This window comes from Antrostomus carolinensis, unplaced genomic scaffold (genome assembly GCF_000700745.2).
Source record: "Antrostomus carolinensis isolate BGI_N321 unplaced genomic scaffold, ASM70074v2 scaffold221, whole genome shotgun sequence".
NCBI classification, from domain to species: domain Eukaryota; kingdom Metazoa; phylum Chordata; class Aves; order Caprimulgiformes; family Caprimulgidae; genus Antrostomus; species Antrostomus carolinensis.
The window spans coordinates 8196-31386 of record NW_010293225.1 but is presented as its reverse complement, the minus strand read 5'-3'; the positions used below and the strand labels follow the sequence as shown (position 1 = coordinate 31386).

General features: G+C 37.8%; 1 protein-coding gene across 1 annotated transcript; it reads left to right on the top strand.

The window, feature by feature from the left end:
• Positions 1 to 2126: 2126 nt before the first annotated feature.
• Positions 2127 to 21837, top strand: TMEM181 (transmembrane protein 181; the record flags this gene model as incomplete). Its single annotated transcript, XM_029087259.1, has 17 exons — positions 2127 to 2230; positions 7010 to 7065; positions 8647 to 8737; positions 9335 to 9453; positions 11165 to 11284; positions 12587 to 12667; positions 13683 to 13782; positions 14552 to 14682; positions 15291 to 15382; positions 16462 to 16519; positions 17195 to 17297; positions 17396 to 17447; positions 18108 to 18190; positions 19250 to 19339; positions 20758 to 20824; positions 21030 to 21056; positions 21759 to 21837. Coding segments are annotated over 17 exons (1453 nt in total), but the record flags the coding sequence as incomplete, so codon positions are not given.
• Between the last annotated feature and the right edge of the window lie 1354 nt (positions 21838 to 23191).

Genomic DNA, 23191 nt, shown 5'->3' with positions numbered 1-23191 from the left:
TATTGGGTGATCTTCAGTGTGTGCTCTTACCTGAAACACTCGGTAGCTGCTTGAACCCTTCTAGTTAATTTAAGCATATCAACATTTTATGCATCATTTTTATGTATCAAGGATTTTCTTATTAAGATTAGTATTTTGGTATCTCAAGATGATATCCCATACACGGTGTTCTTAGGCAGACAAGGAATACCACGTCATCTGTAGAACTGAAGGATCCCTTGGAACAGACAGGAAAATGCACCTTAATTAGTTAGTTATTTTAGTGCTAGTACAGTGCTTTAAAGTGGTTTCAGTGCATGAAGGCTGAGGTGTTAAGACATTGATTTAAGGAAAATACTGTAGTTGTATCCCTGCAAAAGTTGTGGAGACAAGTTCTGGTTTGAAATGCCTCTATTAATTGGCATTTTTCAACGTTAACTTAAAATCATGTTTGTCTGTGAGACTTCTGTGTGACAGACATCTGATCTGTTCCTGTTTATGACTGCGATAATTTCATGTATGAGTTACCTTTTTTGCCTGTACAATCATCTCTCCTGACTTCTTAGACTGGTGTGGGGTTTTTGCTCCACACACCGGTGTGTGGCAAGGCACGTTGCACTGTGTTTGCAGGTGCTGTGCCTGGACTTCTGTACAGCCAGTTTGGGCAAAATTGTAACATTTACAGTTGCTTGCAGTTCTCATTACTTCTGTGGGTTTTTCCTCCCTTCCCCTCATCTCCTTTGTGAGTTAAATTAAGATTTGGATCTTTCAAACTTTACAGTAAAGGAATAAGGTAATGATTATTGTAGTGCCTCATTTGGAGAGAATTCAATGATTTTTAAAGAAAATAAGGGTTATTCTTAAGTCCTCTTACTGGTTTAAAGTAAATCGTTTGCCTTGCTTTTAAGGGCTGCTGCCAGACATGCAGGCATGGGGTACCTGGTTCCAGAATTCAGGCTGGGCTTCTGGAAAGGATTCCACTGCCTTTTCTGCATTTTTCATTAATGTGGTGAACCTGTAAGAGCACCATTCAACTGGTAAAAATAAGTTTTATTTCAAGCTGAAAGGGAGCATTGTCATTAAGGTCTTACACTTTCATTCTTTCCATGATGGTGCTCATACAATTTTATCAGAACAAACCACCAAACCACCCTGCCCCAGTCCTGCAGCTTTCCTCTATAAACTGTACAGCTTGCTGTGATCGTTCCTACTAGAACAGCAGTAGAAAGTCAGCTATATGGTGGCTCAGTTCTGGCATAACTCGAAATGAATGTTGGCTGTATTTTGAAACATGGTGGATTTGTCCTTTTTTGAACTATGCATTTAACAAGAAGGAAGATAGCAGAGGGATACGTTACGTAGGATGAGTTATTTGATCATATTTGCCTTAAACTAACAGAACTGGAATTTGTCTGTTTCCAAGAGAATGCAATTGGTCCTTTCAGTACTTTTTTTTCCCCTCCATTTTGTCTTTAACTTAATGATAACCACCAAACAGTTGTAGAAGAGATATCATTGTTTTTATGTGTATTTGTATTTAAGTGTGTAATAATAAACTTAAGTTCAGGTTTCTGTTTCCCAGGCTCTGGTAGATCTCAGACAAGAAAGCAGAGCCTGAGCATGCCCATCTAGCAGATCTGGAGTTCTGCCTTACTCCTTGTTCAGGGTGATTGTGCAGAGATTGAAGTATATGTATATAGGGTGTAGAAAGCCCATCAAGATCCTTTGCAGGTAACTGAATTGTTAGTGGCGTAAATAACTTTAAGTTGAGCTGTCATTGCAGGAGGCAGGTGTATTGGATGTGTAAATTATTAATGGATGAACTAAAAATATTGTAACTTTTTCTCCCTCTAAGAAATGCTTTCTCTTGCTCCAGTCTTAGGACAATAGAAGACTCTAGCATAAAAGGAATGGGCAAAGTTTGTAGACTTTGGGGCATGGATGTGCGTGCACATACATATGTCTAATAATTCCTAGTAGTTATCCTTGCTCTATAAAGCAGCATTATTTTTTTTTTTTTTAGTGTTACATGTTACTTAGAGTTTGGTTTAATTTTCTTTGTGGAGGAATGAATGGGGTCTAATTATTTTCCCCCCTTTAGAAATATGACCGACAGCTAATTCTGTGCTTTCTTTTGCTTCCTGTAGGCTGGCACCGATGCGATTATATACGCTGTCCAAGCGGCATTTTGTCCTCGTCTTTGTAGTATTCTTTGTTTGCTTTGGTTTGACAGTCTTCATAGGAATAGCAGGTAAGGATGTTGTCTTTTTAAAAGATTACAGTTCTTGTGTGCTTCGTCTAAACCTGTTGGTATTTACAGATGTATTTAAATGCTAATGAGCTTACTGCCCCTGAGATGTCTGAGGAGGCATTATTTCTGACAGAGCAGGGGAAGTGTTTCTTCCATCTCATTTTTTCATAGGAGTACTACCTACACAGATTTTGTGTTTGCAGCTGCTTTGCAGGGGAGAGTCAGTAAAGTAAAACAAACCCAGCTTCATCGTAGTATGATTTTTCAGCAGACTGCTCCATTAATTTTCTTCTTTGTATTTCAATCTGTAAAATGGTGGTGCTAATATGTAATTTCCTGTGAGGAAGTTGATAACTGTTTGTAAAGCCTTCTAAATGTTTGGTTGGTAAATGCCACTGAATATGAAATATTTTAGTAATGTAAAAATGTGAACTTCTCTTGTCGAAGACATATGAGCTTAGGTCTCTGGTTTCAGAGACCATTGTAGGAGTCATGACGTGATCTGGGAGCCCTTAGTGCCTGGATACTTATCCTGGAGATCAGAGAGATTTGTGGAAGTCTGATTGACAAAGATGCAGAGTGTCATGAGGCAGATGGAAAGTGTGGGAGCCCTCTGTATTTCGTGTAAAGAGCTTTTCCAGGTCTCAAACGTACTTGGAAAAGAAGTCAGCGTGCTGTCAGTGCAGTGTTAATAAGCTGATACTCTGCTGTCAGGGTAGCTTTGTCAAGACAGAAGTTAAGTGACAGACAGGGGGAGGGGAAGGGAGGGATTTGTACTCATTAAGCAACCCACCCGCCGTGTAAGAATTATTTAAGGATGGTACCACCTCCCCTTACTTTACTGCTCATTTCCACGTCACCCAGCATGTTTTCCTGTGCTGCTCTCTGACAGCTCTTGACCTGTCTGTAGGGTTGTCTCTACCTCTGCTCTGTCCTTCATTTCCTTTAGAATGAGGCAGGCTGCCCAGGCCTGGGACTCATCTGCTCCTGCCTGCCTTGGAAAGAAGTGAGGGTTAATTGGAGGCAGCTGTTTGGGCTTCTTGTGCCCATCTGTGCCTTGTAGGCAGTACATTCTTCATCATAGCATTCAGTAATAAAATTTGCCTGGGAAATAAAACCTTCTTTCCTGCTGTTTGATTTATTGTAGCAGCCTAAGGTCCAAACAGACTTTCAGTTCATAAAGGGTAACCACTGATATTCCTGTGACTTGCCTAAGGATGTTGAGGGGCATTATTTGGCCACTAAAGTACCATATAAATACATTTACAAAAATGCATTTTATATGAATGATAAAGGAAAAAAAACCTGGAATTACTTAATTTAGTGTCATTTGGCTATTTGGCTTAAAAAGTGAACCATATTTACAGGGTGTATTTATACTGTCCAGCTGCAAGGAGTACAGTAAAGTTGTTTTACTTAAGACTAGGCAAAAAGCAGCGCTCCTGGGAGAGAAAACTGGCATTTCATTCTTAATTGGTAGCAGAACCTGAAAGAGAGCTGTGTTGGTGTGTCACATTGCATCTGTGTGCACAGTGACCTGATGATGTGGTTGCCTTTGGTCCAGGGGACTTGGCTGCTGTTAGCAGTGCTTGGTCATCTGCACCCTGCTGGGGTCCCAGGGCTCGCCTGTCATCCCCTTCAGGAACTGACATGGCTGTGGGATTCTTGACCTTGTAAGATGAATTTGCTGGATAGTTTTGGTGACAAAGCATGAACACAGTTCATTATTATAACTTAATTATTTTTAGAGAATGCTGTTTACCTTGGGAGGAGACCCACTGAACACTTACTGTGATGTTTTTTGTGGCTTTTGTTGACAGCTCCTTGCTTCCTGTGAATAGAGGGAGGGGCACTAACAATAGAGTCCTCCCTTGTTAAAGGGTGCAGTCTGAGAAAAACTCACCAGACCCACTGAGTAAATGCGAAAGTGGGAGACACATCCATATTTTCTGTGCTACTTGAATATGTCATTGCCCATACTCACCATCTCTCTCTGCAGTTTGGGAAGCCAAGCAGAAGCCTCGCTTCTCATGTGAGGAAAAAGGACAGTGTAATTTGAAGTGGCTGTTGCTCTTCAGTTCTTGTAACCCAGGATAGACAGATGCACACTTGGTTTCTTTTTTCCCAAGTTACACTCACTTTCTTTCTCTTTTCCCAATGGGCCTGTCTTATCTTTGGAGTGAGACAAGTGCAAGGAAAATACAAGGTGCAGAGCTTATTTGCTGTACCTGTGCAGTTTTCCTGTTCACAACCTCAGGGTGGTTCTTTGCTTTCAGATGTGATCCTGTTAACTGAGCAAGACTAAAAGAAAAACAATAACAATGTAATTCAGTCACCATTTTTTAATAATATGACCACAGCATCGTTTTGCTCAGTTGCTTTTAAAAGCTTTAATATATTGCTTGCTAGAGAAGCAGCAGTTATAGCAGTAGAACCTCATTATTTTCTTGGTTGTGGCTTTTAAAAACTGGGACTATCATCTCTCTGCCCCAATATTGGTTCATATCTTCTGTTAAAAAAAAAAAACAAAACAACTTTTAAAAAAGGCTCTTTCTATTGTTTTTGTTAAGCCTTAATTACTGAAATATGACTTATCAACTGCGAGCACTTACTGAAATTTAATTATGCTGTTTGACGTGGAAATGCCTTCCAAAAATCTGCCTGATGCAGGTACTTGGGAACTGAAAACTTCAGTGATGCAGAACTGACTTTATAGTGGGGGCTGTTAGTGAAGCTGAACTGTAATTCTAGTATGAAGCTTTGAGTGTGGTGGGTGAAATTCTTCATTTTTTCCATTTAAAGTCTTTAAGATAGTGAATGTTGTAATTGGAGTGGTTATAGAAACCCAAGCAGTGCTGCATGTTTAGAGCTGTAATGACAGCTGACCTAAAATATTTCTTGCACAGAATGATCTCATGTTGCTCATTTATAAATTTCCTTCTTTTCCATTGTTCCTCTGTAGTAACTTTGAAGTCTGTGGTCTTAGTGAAAAACTGCTTTTCTTGCATAATTTTTTTAATACCGAGTTTGTGGCTGAAAAACCACGTTTTGAAGATTAATAAATTACATTAAACTGCCAGACCCAGTATGTAAGGGGAGAGCGTTTGGACAGAGAAATCTTACTGTGGCTGGGAAGCCCCTAGAGTCCCAAATACACCCATGTATGTCCTGCCTGAGTCCCTACCTGGTGTGCATCTCCTCTATGTTTGTTCCTACCCCAGTATATAGATACTGACCTTTCCCTACTCCTCCCTTTCATTTTTGTGGTTTAGTTCTTTGTGTATGTACATATGCATGAGTACATACTTCTGTGTATGTACATATGCATGAGTACATACTTCTGTGTGTGTGTACATACATGCATGCATTCCTCTTCTCCCAATTAGCGTGTGTTCTTACATACCTAAGAAGGCTCAGGTGAAACCTGACCACTGTCTACAGCAACCTTATCAGAGGATACACGGGAGATAGGGCTAGACTCTTCTCGGAGGTGCCTGGTGATAGGGTGAGAGGCAACAGACACAAAGCTGGACCACAAGAAATTCCAGTTAGATATTAGGAATTTTTTTCTTACTGTATTTAATGATGGTTAAATACTGGAACAGGTTGCCCAGGGAGGTTGTGGGAGTCTCTGTCTTTGGAGATGTTCAAGACTTGACTGGACACAGCCCTGAGCAACCTAATCTAATTAAACAAGAGGATGAACTAGATGACCTCTGGAGGTCTCTTTTAACATAAGTTGTGATTTGATTGCTTCCTATTTACTGCATACAGAAGTAGAGGTAGGGTGTGAGTGGATGGGTGCAGTTGATCAGTACATGGTTAGGTGTGTGTGTGTCCGTGTCCAGAATGATTGGAGGAATGGTTACATGAAAAGTCTGGTGGTGAGCTGAACATCTCCCACTACAGTTGGACATGAAACTCCATTGATTAAATAGATTGTCTCTTTTATGAGAAACTGTTTATAGAACTTTTATGCAACTATGTTTATTTGTGTGATGATATACATAATATATTATAGCCCCAGATTTCTATAGGAAAGGAGGGGCACAATCTGCGTAGGCTGAGAACTGTTCCCAGACAAACACGTGGGTATCTTGGCTTGAACAGACCACCCAGCACCAGCCAGAAGGTGCCGTCACTGTGATTGTACAAGCAGGTGCACTACACGTACGTAAAAAGGCACCAGCGTCACGCGCTCAGGTACAATGGGCTGTGTTTGCCCTGGTGCCTGAGCCCTGAGTGCGATGCATTGTGGACACGGTGCTCTGTGTAACTCAGATAATGGTAGCAGTTTGGCCATAGAAACTTTACAGTTTTGTCAGGTGCTTTTTGCAGCCCTTGTTGAGCTTCAAGTTGCTGTAAGAACAGTGCCCCCCGAGCTTAGCTAGCTTTTTCTGTAGCTGAGTATTGTCATGACTGCTGTGTACAGCTTAGCTTGGGAAAAATACCGTGTGATTTGTTGTAGTCGCTTAGAGTACACAGGCAGGGCTTATGACATGGAATTCTGGATTTACAGCTTACTTCCTATTTAATCATGCCTAGAAAGACTGTGGTAGAGAGGCTTAAAGGAATGTTCAGGCCAAGTTTATTAATTATATTGAAATGTCTCAGTGATTTACCCTTCAGCTTAAACATCTGGAAAGTGGGATACTATTTACCTGCTTTGCAAGGAGGTATTTCGTACAGTCTTTTGAGACTGTGTATTTATGTCATTACTTATCAGTAATACATATACTTCAATACTGTTTTCTTTCTTCCTTCTTATATATTGTGTAGGTCCTAATGTAATTGAAACTTCTGTAGCAAGAACTGACTTAAATAACAGCCTAAAGGTAAGAGTTAATTAATATTGTTGGATGACATTAATGACGTTATTTGATATCAGTAATGTTAAACATTCTCCTCCTTCCCCCAAATTATTTTAAGTATTTTGATTTTTACTGGAAAACTTCTTTGCCACATGGTGCTTTCCAGTTTGAAAATGAATGTGCAGTATTGTACTACCACTGTGTTATTTCATGAGTGGCCCAACAGCAGTTTCTAGTCTCTGACTTTTGTGAGCAGGTAAGGTAGAGAATTCTGTGATGTTTCTCCACAGTATTTTCTGATAAAATAACACTTGAATGTTGATAGGATTCCACGCTGAGTTCATGTTGTTGATTCTTGTCGGTGGTCCAGAAGGAGAAATTGAGAACATAAACTGAAAAACAATGTTCTTGGTGGCAACTAATGATATTCCTCTTGTGAGCTTCCTTTCTATCAGCTGGGAAGGAATATTTCTTTTTCTTATTAATTGCTCACTGTCATGTGACCAAGACATGGCATCTGGCTTCCTAACATGAACCTTCACATTCATTTTCTTGAAAGTTTCATATTTTGGTTCTCAGTTCTTGCATTTTTATTTCTGTCTAGCTTTTTGCTGTCAACCTAATATCTAAAGTCATTTTTGTGAAAGTGCTAAAAAAGGTTTTGTTTTTGTTTTGATTTTTTTTAAAAGCAAATTTTGTTTAAATATACTGGAACATTTCTTTTTTTGGTCTACTAGTCACCTGTGTATGTTTAGATTGGTACTGTTATGGGTGGTTTTTTTTTTAAAGCATATTTTTATATCAAATAAGAAAAATTTTTCCTGTATATAGGTTTTATCTCTTGATGATAATGTGTGTTTTTTAGAAAACCCGGTGGAAGAATTGTTGTTTTCGTAATTATAGTTGAACAGGTTTAAAAGAAAAAGGGCCTACAGGAAAGCTGGGGAGGGACTTTTTACAAGGGCAGGGAGTGACAGAACAAAGGGAAATGGCTTTAAACTGAAAGAGGGGAGGTTTAGATTAGACATTAGGAAAAAATCCTTTATTGTGAGGATGAGACACTGGAACAGGTTGCCCAGAGAAGCTGTGGATGCCCCCTCCCTGGAAGTGTTTAAGGCCAGGCTGGATGAGGCTTTGAGCAACCTGGTCTAGTGGAAGGTGTCCCTGCTGATGGCAGGGGGGTTGGAACTGGATGATCTTTAAGGTCCCTTCCAACCCAAACCATTCTGTGATTCTGTGGAAACTGTGCAGCTGATGAGGGGTCACAAACCTGACTTCTGATGTAAAGTGCTAGAACTTTTTATTTCTAGGCAGGGTCTTAGGATTTTGTTTTCCATATCTGAACTTTTTTGTTTTATTGCTGCTGCTTTTATGTGCTTTAAGTAGTTGTACCTTTCCTTACTTCAGTGCTGTACAAAATGTATGTGCTGTTTAAGCTACTTCTCTGGAAGACTTATATTTGAGCTGCCCACAGAGTGGCACATATTAAATCTATTCCCAAAAATATTGTCACAAACATAATTAACGTGCCTTTCATCATTGTAACTGCAGATATGTCATGTAACAGAATAATGGCTGGTGCTGACTTTGTGGGTTTTTTTACAGCTGAAGCCATTTAATTTAAGTTCACCACCACTGTCTACTTACAATCAGCAGCTGTGGCTGACCTGTGTAGTTGAGTTGGATCAGCACGATGGTAGGAATTTTACCTAATTCTAAGGAAACTTCTATGGCGACCTGTATGTTGTATCTTTAATTTCATCTGTCACATACATGATCTGTTGCTTTCTGGCCATGGTTGGTGGGTTTTTCCTCTGATACAGTTTCTCCCCCTCCACCCCCTGCCCCCAGTAAAGACATGGACAACACTGACCTTGAGAACCAGAAGCAACAGGTATATGGGATAAGTTGTTTGTTGTTTCTGTGCAAGCAGTAATATCTAGAGAATCTGTATCTTTCTTCCTTCACTTTGGGGGGGAATTACGTGTGTAGATTGTAATGGTATTAATTTTTCAATAAAACTTCCCTATAAATATGTGTGAAATACTGTGTTAGTAATTGTTAATCTGTCAAGATTCAGTAGAGGGTATTTGTGACTTAGTGCCTAAGTATGTAAGTAAAAAGTTTAGTGGTTTTTTTATTAATATAGTGGACACCTCCTCCAGTAAAGTATAGGTGAATAACTTCGAGTAATCTTTGGTTATTGTATATGTTTTAAACTATATTTGGAACTCTGTTTGAGATTTCATTTCTGCATGTAGCAATAGCTTAATGTTTTCCCTTTTAATTACAGGATCCCTCAAAAAGAATGTTACTATGACAGTTAAAGTACTTGGAGTGGTGAAGGATGGAAGCACACCGTATGTCAATAATCAGCTTCACAATCGGACAAGATTACTCACTTGTGCTCAAGTATGTGCCTGCTTAAACAAAACTCTGATGCAGTGCATTTTCTTTACATCTATTTGTGTGCATGTTACATTGCATTGCAAATGAGAAGAATCTATCTGTTAAGCATGTCTCAGGAGGACCCTGGAGTATAGTTTTATTTATAATTGCAGCCTAGCTAGTATTGCTGAGCAAGATACCTGCCTATACATCTTTTTCTGCTTCCTTCTATGACTTGTGTCTATTACCCCTTGAAGACCTCTCTTTCCTGTTAAGTAGCTCTCTGCCAGCAAAGCAGTGTGTCCTGCTTAGTCACCTAATCAGATTTAGCCGTAGTGAAGAAAGGAATATTGTAGTATAGGGCTCCAGAAGAGAGAAAAATTCTCCTCCAACACCTAGCAGAGTTGAAATCAGCTGGCATTTGTGTTCTGAAAAAGAAATTTCTTGCCACCTGTGAAGAAATTTTTAAGGTTTTGAGTTTTTAGTATAATTTTCACTTAAATTTTTAAGCTTAGAGACATCCAAAACAACTTCTTCAGATGCAAGTCTTTTAGGAAGGGCATAGTTGAATTTTTTTGTGATAAGCACATAAGTTAAATAAAATGTTTTCTTTTTATATATATACATATATATATACATGAAATCTGCAGAAATTAATGAACAGCATTCCATTAGATTTATTTACATACAGCGAAGAGAGCAAAATCATAGAAAGGTTTGGGTTGGAATGGACGCTTAAAGGTCATCCAGTCCAACCCCCTCCTGCAGTGAGCAGGGACATCTTCAACTAGATCAGGTTGCTCAGAGCCCCGTCCAGCCTGACCCTGAATGTTTCCAGGGATGGGGCTTCTACCACCTCTCTGGGCAACCTGTTCCAGTGTCTCACCACCCTCATTGTAAAAAAATTCTTCCTTATATCTAGTCTAAATCTGCCCCCTTTTAGTTTAATGCCCTCACCCCTTGTCCTATTGCTAAAGGCCCTGGTAAAAATTTGTCCCTGTCTTTCTTATAGACCATCTTTATATATTAAAAGGTTGTAATGAGGTCTCCCCGGAGCCTTCTCTTCTCCAGGCTGAACAACCCCAACTCTCTCAGCCTTTCTTCATAGGAGAGGTGTTCCATCCCTCTAATCATTTTTGTGTCCCTCCTCTGGACCCGCTCCAACAGGTCCATGTCTTTCCTGTGCTGACATCTCAAACTTGCTGAGGGTGCACTTGATCTCACGATGGTGTTGATGAAGATATTAAACACTACTGGTCCCAATAGGGACCCCTGAGGAACACCGCTTGTCATCGATCTCCATCTGGACATCAAGATATGCTTGGGTTTCCTCTTTCCTCCTGTTAACTTTTAGAAATGAGTTAGTACAAGGTAGCCCCATCTCACAATCCAATGACCTAGAGCTTGACTGACACAGTTATTGAGATCCTTCCTGGTGCTGCAAGCAGTTGCTTTCATCATCCTAAGTGAAAAGCTAGCCTTGTTTATCAGTTCAACCTTTGATCCTGCTGACTGACTTTATCAGTTTTTTCTGCTTTGTCTGGTATCTTTCAAGAAATTCTTTATTTGTGGGTCTTGTTTGAGTCTTATTCTGACTGATCGAGATTGGTAAGGTATATAATAAATATAAATATCTGACCATTTAGAAACAAATTCTCCAACCTATACTAAGAGTGCATAATCTAGAATGAATTGAAGGCTTTTACATACTATTCTTCACTCTGTGTGTTCACAGAAATGCAGTGAAATCATTGTTGCTCACCTCGGCTACCTGAACTACACTCAGTACAACATATTTGTTACCTTTGAAGATCTAAATAAGTTAACATACACCATCCAGAATATTACTTTCACAGTAAGTATAAAGTTTTATACTAGCAAAAGAAGTATCTTTAATTACTAATGCTGTAGAAATCTGCTATTATGGCATTTGCTGTCAATATGGGTCTAGACCACATTTTTTAACTCTGTAAGGAAAGATTTTTCTTTCAGAACTGCTAATGCTGCTTTCTGGAACAGATGAATTTAGTCTAATTCCTGGGAGATATTTTTAACAGTAGGCAAGCTAGACTAGAACATCCAGTTTTCTGCATTTGCTTATAGAGGTGTTGCCTCTCTAAAGCATGGTATCCTCTTCAGCCTTTCCAGGAGGCGTATCTAAATTAGGAAGATTTTTCCAGACTTTGCAGAAGCGTGGGCCAGAAAGATTTCTCAAACTCAAAGAAAAATCAAGATTTGTTTTTTTTACTGTGCTTATAAGGAAGAGAAAAATTTTTATTAATCTCAAATAAGCAGGCTAATGAAATAATTCACTAAAATAATCCCCAGTGAAATAACTAGCTCAGTTCATAGTGTTAAAGATTGCTTATAAACCAGTTACATCATCAGTGTATGCTGACTGGCTCCAGAAAGAAATTTAGAAACATTTGCATTGGGAGAAAATGGAACTAAAACAAATTTACCATACAGATTACTATGATGTATTCTAACTCTGCAACACTCAGTAAATCAGAGCAGGTAGCAAGCAAAAATCTTACTGTAAAGCAAAAGTGTTTTTTATATACTAAATGTATTTCCTGAATATTAATATTTGTAATATTCTAGTGCATAAAGCACATCATTAAATATAAGCTCTAAGGGGAAGAAAACCCCCAAACTCACAAACCCTTTGCTTAGATCCAGATTTCAAACAGGACAAAGAGTTGGAGCATTTATACTTGTGCAGTTTATTTGCCACAGCTTTGCAGGCTGCATTTAAGGCAGACTTGTGTGCAAAACCAAAAAACCCAACCCCAAAGCCTTGCTTTCCTGCAGCAGCTAAAATTGCCAATTTATTTCATTATTACAATGGTTTATGGTGATCTCAGTTGAAATTATAGATTGCCTTTTGTATAATGGAATTCTCTGCATATAATTTTAATTCTAAGTTTTAAAAAAGAGAAGCAAGGATATTAGGCTGTTTTGGTTATCTTTTAATCAGATAGTCCTATGGGTATGACTTCATCTTTGTCTTTCTATGGTGACACGGTGGAATTGGTTATATCTTCAAAGTTTGAAAAGCCAGAGACAGCATCTGCAGAAAGTGCTAATTATTGATGTTGTATGTACCCTGTCAAAACATTGCTCACTGGGCTATTTTTCTTCTGTTTTCTTGTAGTGGAAGACCTACAATCCAACTTTTTCACAAGTGGAAATATGGTTCCGGTTTGTCTTTGTAGTTCTCACTTTTATGGTCACGGTAAGATTTTGTTTCAGTTTTTCTGGAGTATATTATTGTAGGCAGGTGATAACACTGCTCTATAGTGCTGTTTTTAGTAACTTAACCCCAGGCAGTAGGGTTGTGATATCACTGAATGGCTGTAAAAAGTGTTTCTAAAATACTTATGTAGTTGCTGCTTTTATATTTTTACAAGTGGTATTGAAGGGACATTAAGAAAATAGAATAAATGGGAAAACTTGTTTTTCTAAACTCTGATTTTGAATTGAACAGAAAGAATTTTGCTTAAACAAAGGAATTGTGATTAGATGCTAGAAATTTTTTTTTTTGTAGTGCACAAATTTTTTTTTGTAGGCTCAGACATTGGAATAGGATGCCCAAAGTGTGGGCTTACTGTCCCTGAAAATGAGCAAAACTCTGTTGAATATGAACTTGATCTAACTTTAAAGTCATCACTGCTTTGAGTCTGAGGATGGGCCAGATGACCTCCAGAGGTCCCTTACAACCTAAATTATGCAGCAATTTAGATTATATCTCCCCTCCAACCTGGTTTGGCCCCTGGAAAAGAAGTGTTTGGAAAAAAAACCTAACATAAAATCTAAAATATAGAATTTTCAGAGTAAGGACACTAAAGCACTGAACGCTTGCATAGCATTTTTCTCACGTAGATGATGTCACTCAGCAGGTAACTGTAAATGTGATATCAAATCTGTTTGTTTTTTAAAGTGAGTTTACGTGGAAGTTGTTGATAGTGTGTGACCAGTAATTAGGCAATGTTTTTTCACACATTGTTGATTGGTGTGGTACCAGCTGGTTTCCTCTCAGTTTGCTTGAGAGATTAAGTAATTTGCATTGGGGTAAGCCAGCAAACTTGAAGCAGAAGTAGAAGCTAGGAGATGTGGTTCCTGTTTTACAATGTTCTCAGTGGCAAAGACCTGATGAAGTAGCGTTTCCAATGTGCTCTGTTATCTCTTTACTCTGGTAAAACCATTAAGGCTGTATTCCTTCCTTACAAATTTTTGTTGTTGTTTTATAGTGTCTGTTTGCACATTCCCTGCGGAAATTCTCCATGAGAGACTGGGGTATTGAACAGAAATGGATGTCCATCCTCCTTCCCCTCCTGCTACTTTACAATGGTACTTGTATTCTGGAATTTTTAGAAAAGCTCCTTTTTAAGGAAAAAAAAAAAAAAAAGAAATAAAAGAGAGCAAAAGAGAGGGAGAAAGCAAAATGGAATTTGACCTTGATTTTATAAGCAGCTGTTTATAAGGCTTCAGAAAACTAATTTAAAAAAAAAACCAACCCTTTTTAAGTGTATCAAATTCAAGGGCATAATGAGTAGGTGGGTTTCATTCTTTTCAGTCGCATGAATGTCATCTCTGTTTCTTTAAAGCTTTAATTGGAATAGGTGGCTCCAACCATAATGAACCTTTCATATCGTGACATGTAAATGCAATTTCTGTGTTTGTTTGCTAAGTCTTCTTCATCTTTCAGATACTCGCACTTTAGTTAAAACTAGAGGCTACTTTTAGTCCAGGAAACCACATCAAATTCTAGCATTCTCTGGCAGTACCAGAAGGATACTTGCCTTTCAGTCATTCCATAATAATTTTTACGTCATCAGCAAGAAGAGTGGTTTATTAGAAAGTCTAATAAAACCTGAAATCTTCTAGAAATGTTGTCGACCATTTCAGACTGTTGCTACATCACAGAGGATTGCTGCTGGAGGCACCATTTTCTTTGTAACTTGCTTTAAGATACAGCAAACTTCAATTTCATTTACTGGTATAATTTGGAAAATCTAGGGGTTCTTGTTCCTCTCAAAATACATTCTGCTTTACTTTTCATAATGGAAAAGTCTGCTTTTTCTTCTCTGTTTAACTGTTGTTTCTTATTTTGTTGCAGATCCATTTTTCCCCCTTTCTTTTCTGGTGAACAGCTGGTTTCCTGGAATGCTGGATGACCTATTTCAGTCACTGTTTCTGTGTGCACTGTTGCTGTTCTGGCTTTGTGTCTACCACGGCATAAGAGTACAGGTAAGGGTGCAACATTTCTACTGCTTATTGAGAAGGCAGTACTTGTTTTTTCAGTTCTCTCAAAAGGTCACAAAAATGAAACTACATTTTTAATAATTTAATTTATTCTTAAAGTACAATGTGACACATGAAGGTTTGGAGATAAAATGATTTCTGGTGAAGTAGATTTTCGTGAGGCTGCCATGACTAAATGAGATAGATGGGATAGTCCACTCTAAACTATTGTGAGATAGTCTTCGGAATTATGATGCCATTGTGCTTTGTTCTTGCATGAAGGGTTGTTATATATGGTGGTTGATTGTTTTTTAAACCACTTTAAAACACTGCATAAGATAAATATAAATTCTGGAGCATATTCCTATATTTGTAGTATCAGTGAAATATGTGGGACCTTATAAAGAGGATGCTCCAAATCTAGTGCATCTTATTAACACAAATGATGATAGAATTTTATGTCTTCTGTAATCACCTGTGCAGGTTAAAAATACAGAAGGTGAGCCTCTTAATCTAGTTCATGTTGAACAAAACAAAGATGATAGTTACTTTATTCTGACAAAAATGAATGAATGTGGGTTCACTCCTTCACCACGCTATTGTTTTCTCAACAGGGGGAAAGGAAGTGCTTAACTTTCTATCTGCCCAAATTCTTTATTGTCGGACTGTTGTGGCTGGCCTCTGTTACACTGGGAATATGGCAAACGTAAGGCATTTAAAATATAATGCAAAAGTAATGAGCTGAGAGTGTTCAAGAGTAAGATTGTTTTTAATTAGTGGTGTCTGTTTCTTGATGCTCTGATTGTGATACAGGAATGGAGTTCAAATTCTTACATCTTTCTGTTTTGCAAACTGATTTGCAAACAGTGTTCCCCGTGGATGATCTGGTAGTCCATAATTTCATAAACCTGAGTGAGATCTAGAAATCACTATTTGGCAATATTTTATGGCTCCCTACAATACTCCTCTAGCACTATGTCCCAATTAGCTTCCTGTATTTGAAGCAACAGTTTCTCTGTAGGTAACTGTTACACAGTTTGACCAAACTTTCTCAACTATTAAACCTGCACAACTGGTATTGACTCTGCTTAGTCAAACTATGCTCTCTCTGCTCAAAACTCAGTCCTTTGGCTTGCTTTAGTGTTTCTCTTTTTTCAAGTTTGTTGTGTTAGCATAAAGGTGTCACTATTCCCCACTCAGAAAACTTCCTCAGTTTTGATACATTTGTAGTTTCTAAACCGTTTTGGTCTCAAGTGTTTGCCTCTTATTTTATTTCTCACAAGGAAGATGCCTCCTAACCTTCTCCATGCTGTTGTACATTGTTGAAAGTAGTGCAGTTGCAGGAAATGCTCATGCTAATGTGCTAATGCCCTATCAGCAGAATTGCTGTGAAGGAAGGGATTATACCTCAATTATTTCTTAAGTATAATTCTTATCACCAAGAATAAAATTTAAACATTAAATCCTGAAGGCCTGTAGAAATTTACAAGATTATATGTTTTCTAAAAAATAAGGGGGGAGATTAGACATGCTTGCAACTAAAATCCTCCATATTCCTTAAATTGGGTTTGGGAAGAAGGAGTATGTCATGTACTGTAGATATTCATGACTCCATCGGAATCAATGGCATTGCACCAATTTATACAGCCAAAACCTTGAGGTATAAACTCTGTAAAGCAACTTTAAACCTTTTATTTGTTAGCGGGTTTCTTGGTCAGTATGGCTTTTTGACCTTGTCTTTTGTAATGGTGTAAATACCACTTTTTCACTTTTAATCTTTTCTAGGGTTAATGAAGTACATGATCCTACATATCAATACAGGGTTGACACAGGTAATTTCCAGGTAAGTCAGAAATCTTTTCTTGCTATTAAATTATCAGGTGGAGTTAGGCAATACAAGGAGGTGGGGTTTGTTCTTCTATTAAAATCTATAACACAATTTAGAAAATAGCACACACTGGTCAGATAGTCTTATTCTGACTAGGACACTTTTAGTTTTGCTGTAGATCATGCATAGGCCATATTGAGCTCCATCCCAGTGAGAAGAGTAAATTGTCTTGCAAATCCGGAGACTCAACACCACAAGTTTAGTCACAGACTCATGACTGTTGGGATTGAAAGAAAAATTTTTAAGCCTCTTAAGTCAGTTTCGTACATCTTCAATCCTGCCAAGATCCTCTGCCCTAGTAAATTTCAGACTTTCTTGTTGTAAAGGAAGGTACGATTTATATGGGTTCTTGTATTGTTCTTAGGACCTGTGTTTTTAGAAAATCATTGACATTCAGCTCACTCTGAACTCAGTGAGCTAAATTATGATTTCTATTAAACATCCTTTCTTTACATTCCCCAAAAAACCTGATGTATAGCCATTGTTGTTTCATGCTTCCTTTCATGAGCCTACTTTCTCTGAATAAATGGACCATTCTGTGTTGTGCTTTGAGAAATAATGATTTCTACTGAGGGAAGAAGGAATAGACCAAATCTTGTTAAATAATAAAAACTAACACTCTTCTTATAGGGGATGAAAATCTTCTTCCTTGTGGTGGCAACCACATATGTTCTCTACCTTTTGTTCCTGATAGTGAGGGCATGCTCAGAACTGCGTAACATGCCTTATGTTGGTAAGGAATATTTATTTTGATTCTTCTCCAGACAGGCTTGTTTCTTCTAGGTGTAGGAGTAAATTCACTAATAACAACTTTTCTCAATTTTTTTTCAGATCTCAGGTTAAAATTCTTGACTGCATTAACCTTTGTAGTGCTTGTCATTAGGTAAGGCTTTTCAAAGTGCATTTCTTAATACCATAATTTCATAACCTTTTTTCCAGGGCTTTGAATACATTTTATTGATAAAAAAATTGTCTAAGAAACTGAGAAATTTCTTGTAATATGATTGTTATGGCAAGCATTTCTTAATTTTTTAATCCTTCTTGAGGCTTTTAGAGCTAACTTTATATTATTTCCATTACCACAGCAATGCACTGCAGGATTTAGATGTTCACTTAGCAGAGATGTTCTCTGTACTGTTCAGTGGTCCGCAGTGCACCATTCACCTCTTTCGGAGCTTTGTAAGCTTTACCTAGTTAAAGCAGAAGTTTAGAATTAGTTTCTTAGATTATTGTTAATATCTGTCTCCCCCACACCAAGTGCTTATTTCAAATTGCTGTTGACTCTTGGATCGTCTGTAGTGGATGAAATCTGAGGAAAACAGACCAGTGAAAGAGAGGGTGTTCCACTTTACTCGGTTAACTACTGACTTTTAATCACAAAAGAATGATGCTTAATTTAGAACTATGAAAGCTGATATGTCTTAAAATAAAAGGTCAGCGTGTTAACATAATTATTTTCTGATATCCTCTTCTATCAAGCGACCATTTCAATTTTGCAGTTTAAAGACACAGTACATCTATATGCTTTAACTTTTTTCCACAGCATTGTTATACTCTACCTGCGCTTTGGAGCACAAGTTCTACAGGACAACTTTGTTGCTGAGCTGTCAACTCACTATCAGAATTATATCCTTGTGTTGTGATACTGCTCAGCTAGGAATGTTAATCTGTTTTCAGGCAGAAGGTATTTTATGTACCTAAGGACTGAGACCTTTGACTTCTAGGTGGGCTTTTGAAGTTCAGTCCATTTTGACTGAGGTTTCATGTCAGCATTTTGCAATGGCTGTTTGTAAAGATTATCAGCTGAGACTCTTCAAAAGGAATGAAGGCCTAGATATGCCTGCATTCAAGTCATTTTAACAAGTGACCGTGACAAATTTGGCTGCATTTGCTGCATGAATTCAGTTTGCTGCATACCTTGGCATGGGCCATACCAAAATATTTGATAAACTAATAGTTTAGAAGTCACTGAAAGTGCATTTGTGTATTGGTCCAAGTCTACATGTGGAAGAGGTCAAAGCAGAGAATTTAAGTGACTTGAAAGACACTATTTATGATGTCTGTTGCCAACAGGATTACAACTTGTATTTCTGGACCTTAACCATGAGATCCTAGTTCATTGTATTTTCTGAATGTGCCTGTGTGACTGCATCTACTCCGGTTACTTATAAGTTTAGATATGTGTTGGGAGCTAGTAGAAAACAATATATAAAGCCTTTAGTATTTTCCCAAAATGATGGCAAGAAGCCATCTTCAGAGTTCTATCTACAGATAGTCCTTTCTCCTTCCTTCTCAATTGCTGTGCCAAGCAAAAACTTTTTTAAAAATAAACCAAACAAAAAACCCCCACCTGAACACCCCCTTTACTCAGCTTTCTTTTAGCACTGAAGGCAGAACTATCCCATTTACTATGCACTCCACCACTCAAGAGTAGACCTTATCTCAGCAAGTGTTCCTTGTGTTAAGTTAAAGTTTTGTCTTCAGTAGGAGCTTTACTTCCAAATAGCTTGAGTACATTAGTTGTCATGGAATTTAAAGCATGCTGTTTTGTTGAGCCATTCATGGTCTTAAACTTTAGGAAGGTAAACATTCTTTCCATTGAAACAGCTTATATATGGTTTGGGTCTTGTTTCCAAAGTTAATATGTATGGACCTATATTGAGCAATATCCTTGACACTTACTACCAGCAGAGTTCTTATCATTTTATGGTTTATTGAACTTTTATCTCTACACACTAGCCTTCGTGTATTCCCCCTCAAAGAATGCGCTGTATGGTAAGTGTAAACAATTATCTGTCCTTAAATGACAAGAGATGACATATTAGCAGATAATGTGTAACATTTATATTTTGGTTGTCTTGGTACTGTTTCAATTGCTTTGAGGTAACATAAGCAGAAGCTGCACTGCTCCTGAGAAAATTGGTATTGGAAAGATGAAGGAACGCTAGACTAGACTTGAATTCTTACAGACTTAGCTCATAGTCAGTACAATATTTGCTTATAAGGCACTAACTTTTGCACTGACTCACAGACAATTCTTAAGGAGCAACAATACTTCATTTGTACTTTGTTCTAACAATAAGGTTAATATGTTGGCGTGCTGGCAAACTGGACTCTGAAACAGGTAACATGCTGTTGGAGATGCAGGAGTGAAGCAGTTAAACATTCTGTAAAATAAATATTTATACTGAGTGCATTCTCTGCTTTAAGCATTGAGTTTAAAATACAGAACCATAGAACTGCTCAGGTTGGAATGGACCTGGAAAGATCATCTGGTCCAACCTTTCATGTGAAAGGGAGCCTAGATGAGATTATCTGGCACCCTCTCCAATCACAACTTGCATGCTGAGCAGTGTGCAGGGGCAAGGCACTAAATAGTGGAGCTGGTGCTTTCTCTAAACTTTTAGAGTTAAGATGGATGGAACTGTTAGAGAAAAATGCTGGTTTTCCATTAAGACAAGACAAATGGCTGGGTGAGGATAAAGTTAAAAACTTCCTGTTGGGTTGCAAGAAGGAAGTAAAAAGCTGTCAGGAAAAAGATGCTTATGGCAAATTGCTGGATTGAATTTTACTTGCGTATAATTATGAACTGCAGTTAAGGAGCACAGATTATGCAAGAAATTAAGGTCTTTAAACAAGGCAGAGGGATTTGTCATAAATAGCCAATGGAAAGTATGTGTTTCCTTTCATGTCACCATAAAGGTACAACTCCTTCCTTCATCTGGGACAAGGATGTAAAATAACTGGCTAATCACTGACTTGCATACAAGGGATTACAACTTTGCTCTACTGTATTTGTAGCTTAGAAATAACCAAGAAGTTAATGAAGTCTGCACTTTTGAATAATGATTAAGAATAATTAAATATTACTTAATACTTTTATGTGCAGGGTGAAATAATGTGACATAAGAAACTGCACAAGGGAAGAAATCCGCTTATACAAAATGGAGAATATCTGTCTAAAAATAAGATGAGATAATTATGTCATCTCCTTAACTCTTAAGAATACCATGATGTTATGTTTGAAGGGTGAAGAATTTAAAGGAAAGAATTCCTGTTTGGATAGAGTTTTGCTGAATTGTAGTTGTGACTGTCTTGGAAGTTGTTGAATCTGTTGCTTCAGTGTTGGATCAGAAGTACAGACACATTTCTATATTTAGTTCACTAAATTAACCCTGATTTGTATTTTCCAGAATCACAGTTGAAAGACAATCCTGCTTTTTCTATGCTGAATGATTCAGATGATGATGTGATTTATGGGTAAGATTATAGAACACCTATGGAGAGTTACTTTTGATGTGTTATTTTTGTAAAGTTATTTTCCATATTCGTTAAATAACTGAAGGCTCTGTAGGTTGTTGGTGAAAGTATTCTGCCTAAAGAATAGAAACGTAGCCTTATTTTGAAACCAAAATGCAATGACAATGCGTGTTATTTTGTTTTTTCTTTTTTTGGTTTCTAAAAGGGATTGCCATGACACTGATACAAACAGGTAAGATTAAGTATTAGGATGCTGGTAGGTCATGCAGTGAAGGCAGCAAGAAACATGAAAGGAGAGGACTTCCTTTTAAACTGGGAAGGATTGCAGGAGTCAGGTGGAGTTAGCAAAGAGGCAGCTCATCTGTAAAAGCTGCAGAGAAGGAGAATGGCTCTTCTTAAGTGTCCATCACTTACAGAAATAAGAATAATCAAATCCAGCAAAACTTCCTGGATGTGTGTGAATTTATGTAATATGAGAATTAGAGCAGCACTTAAAACCCATCCAGGTCAGGTGTCTCTGTGCTAGACACCGAACAAACTCATTGTCTGCCCCTGATGTTTTCACCAGGACACTGAAGTGGCTGGAACAGTGAGGATGGGGTTTATACTGCAGTAGCCTGACCAAGTCTGTGCTAGGCTAGCTATATGCATTGTCTGAGAGAGCTTGCCTTTGTTTAGTTAGATGAGTAGCAGTAGTACCAGCTTGTTTCCATACTAATCCTTGTGAAGAGTGGCTTGTAGTTACCGGAATAACTTTCATTATGCATCATCCTCTGGAGACAAGTCATATATATTGTTCAGATCTCCAGCAAGGAATTAAAACAGATACCACTTTCTTACCCAAGTAACAGTTTGATGCCTCAATATAGTTTATAACTTTCCTGTTTAATATCTGAAGACTGTCCAGAATTTTTAACAAGTATCTGTTTCACAGGAGTGACTATGAAGAAATGCCACTTCAGAATGGCCAAGCTATTAGAGCCAAGTATAAAGAGGAATCGGACAGTGATTGATTTTGGTGTAGACAGACTTGTTCAGCTGGAATTAAAGCAATTTTGAAGTTTTCCTAGATGGACAACTTCCTTGGCTTCCTTACAGTCTGCTGTCATCTGACCACCGACTCCCAGGAAGGGCATCCTGCTTCTGTTTCTGTTTACAAAGTTAAAACTGAAAAAAGAATGCTTGAAAAGGTTGTGGTGAAAACTTATGAAACCAAAATTTTTACACATCTAGTAAAATGCCTGATAGCAGGATGTCTGTGGACTAAAACCTTTAAGTCTATTTCCATTTAGAAGCATCACTGATTATATGCTGATTTTAAAATTGCTTCCTTGCTGTTTTGGTTTTTGGGGGGTTTTTTGGTTGCTTTTTTTTTTGAGGATTATGTACAACATACTGTCATTCATCTGTTGCATTTGTGTTATCTCCTTTATGTATTGTCCACTGCTGTAACAAAGTGCCTCATCTCCCTTTCAATTTTCTACCTTAGTCTTTTGAACTGGAGGCAGGGAATGAAGTGTTTTATGGTTTCTCTCTCTCTCTCTCTCTCTCTCTCTTTTTTAAATGCAAGAAAACAGAAGCTGTCTGTTCTTCCTTCGAAGAAGTGATATAGACTTAAGGCAATTTTAAAAATTCATTTGAACGAGTTTACAAGATTTGTAAATGTGAGATATGTGCAAATAGTCAAGTTCTAGTGAGCCAAAATAACCTCAGTGGTGCAAAATTATTTGTATAATGTATGTTTCATAACATGCTTTACCACCACAACAGAAGTGTTTGTTTTGGTTGGTTGGCTTTTTGTTGTTTTTTTTGTTAAATAGCCCTTTCAAGTGGAAACACTTAGGCAGCAACAAATCTCAGAAGGAAGCCAGTACTCTTCTTTCTGTGTTTTTTTTTGTAAGCTGGAGGAGATTGTTACACTAACAGAGAATACAGTATGTAAGTTTCATAATTACAATTTCAAATTTCCAAACATTTCATTTTTAGAGGCTTTTTCTACATCAGAAGTTTTCCTTAAGTTGTATTAATAGTTATTGTACATCCTAGGATCAATCGTGGCTGCTCCTGTGTTGAATGCGCATGAGAGTTGGCTTTTGAGCATGTTCTGTGCATAGTTCAACTTCTTTGTCATACCAGTGGCCACCTGTACTGATTGAAACTTTTACTAGCACATTTTGTGATTATCTGTATCCCAGTCTGTGCTGGAACCAAGTTACACGGGAATTAAGTATTCCTAGTACAATGCTGCTGCTTCTCTATTGAAAACTTGGTTTTCTCCTACACCATTGTTAAGTTCTTTGTTTAAGTGGATGCTGTTTGTTTCTAACTACTTTTGTTTTCAGGTACTTGACCTGTCTTTTTTTTCAT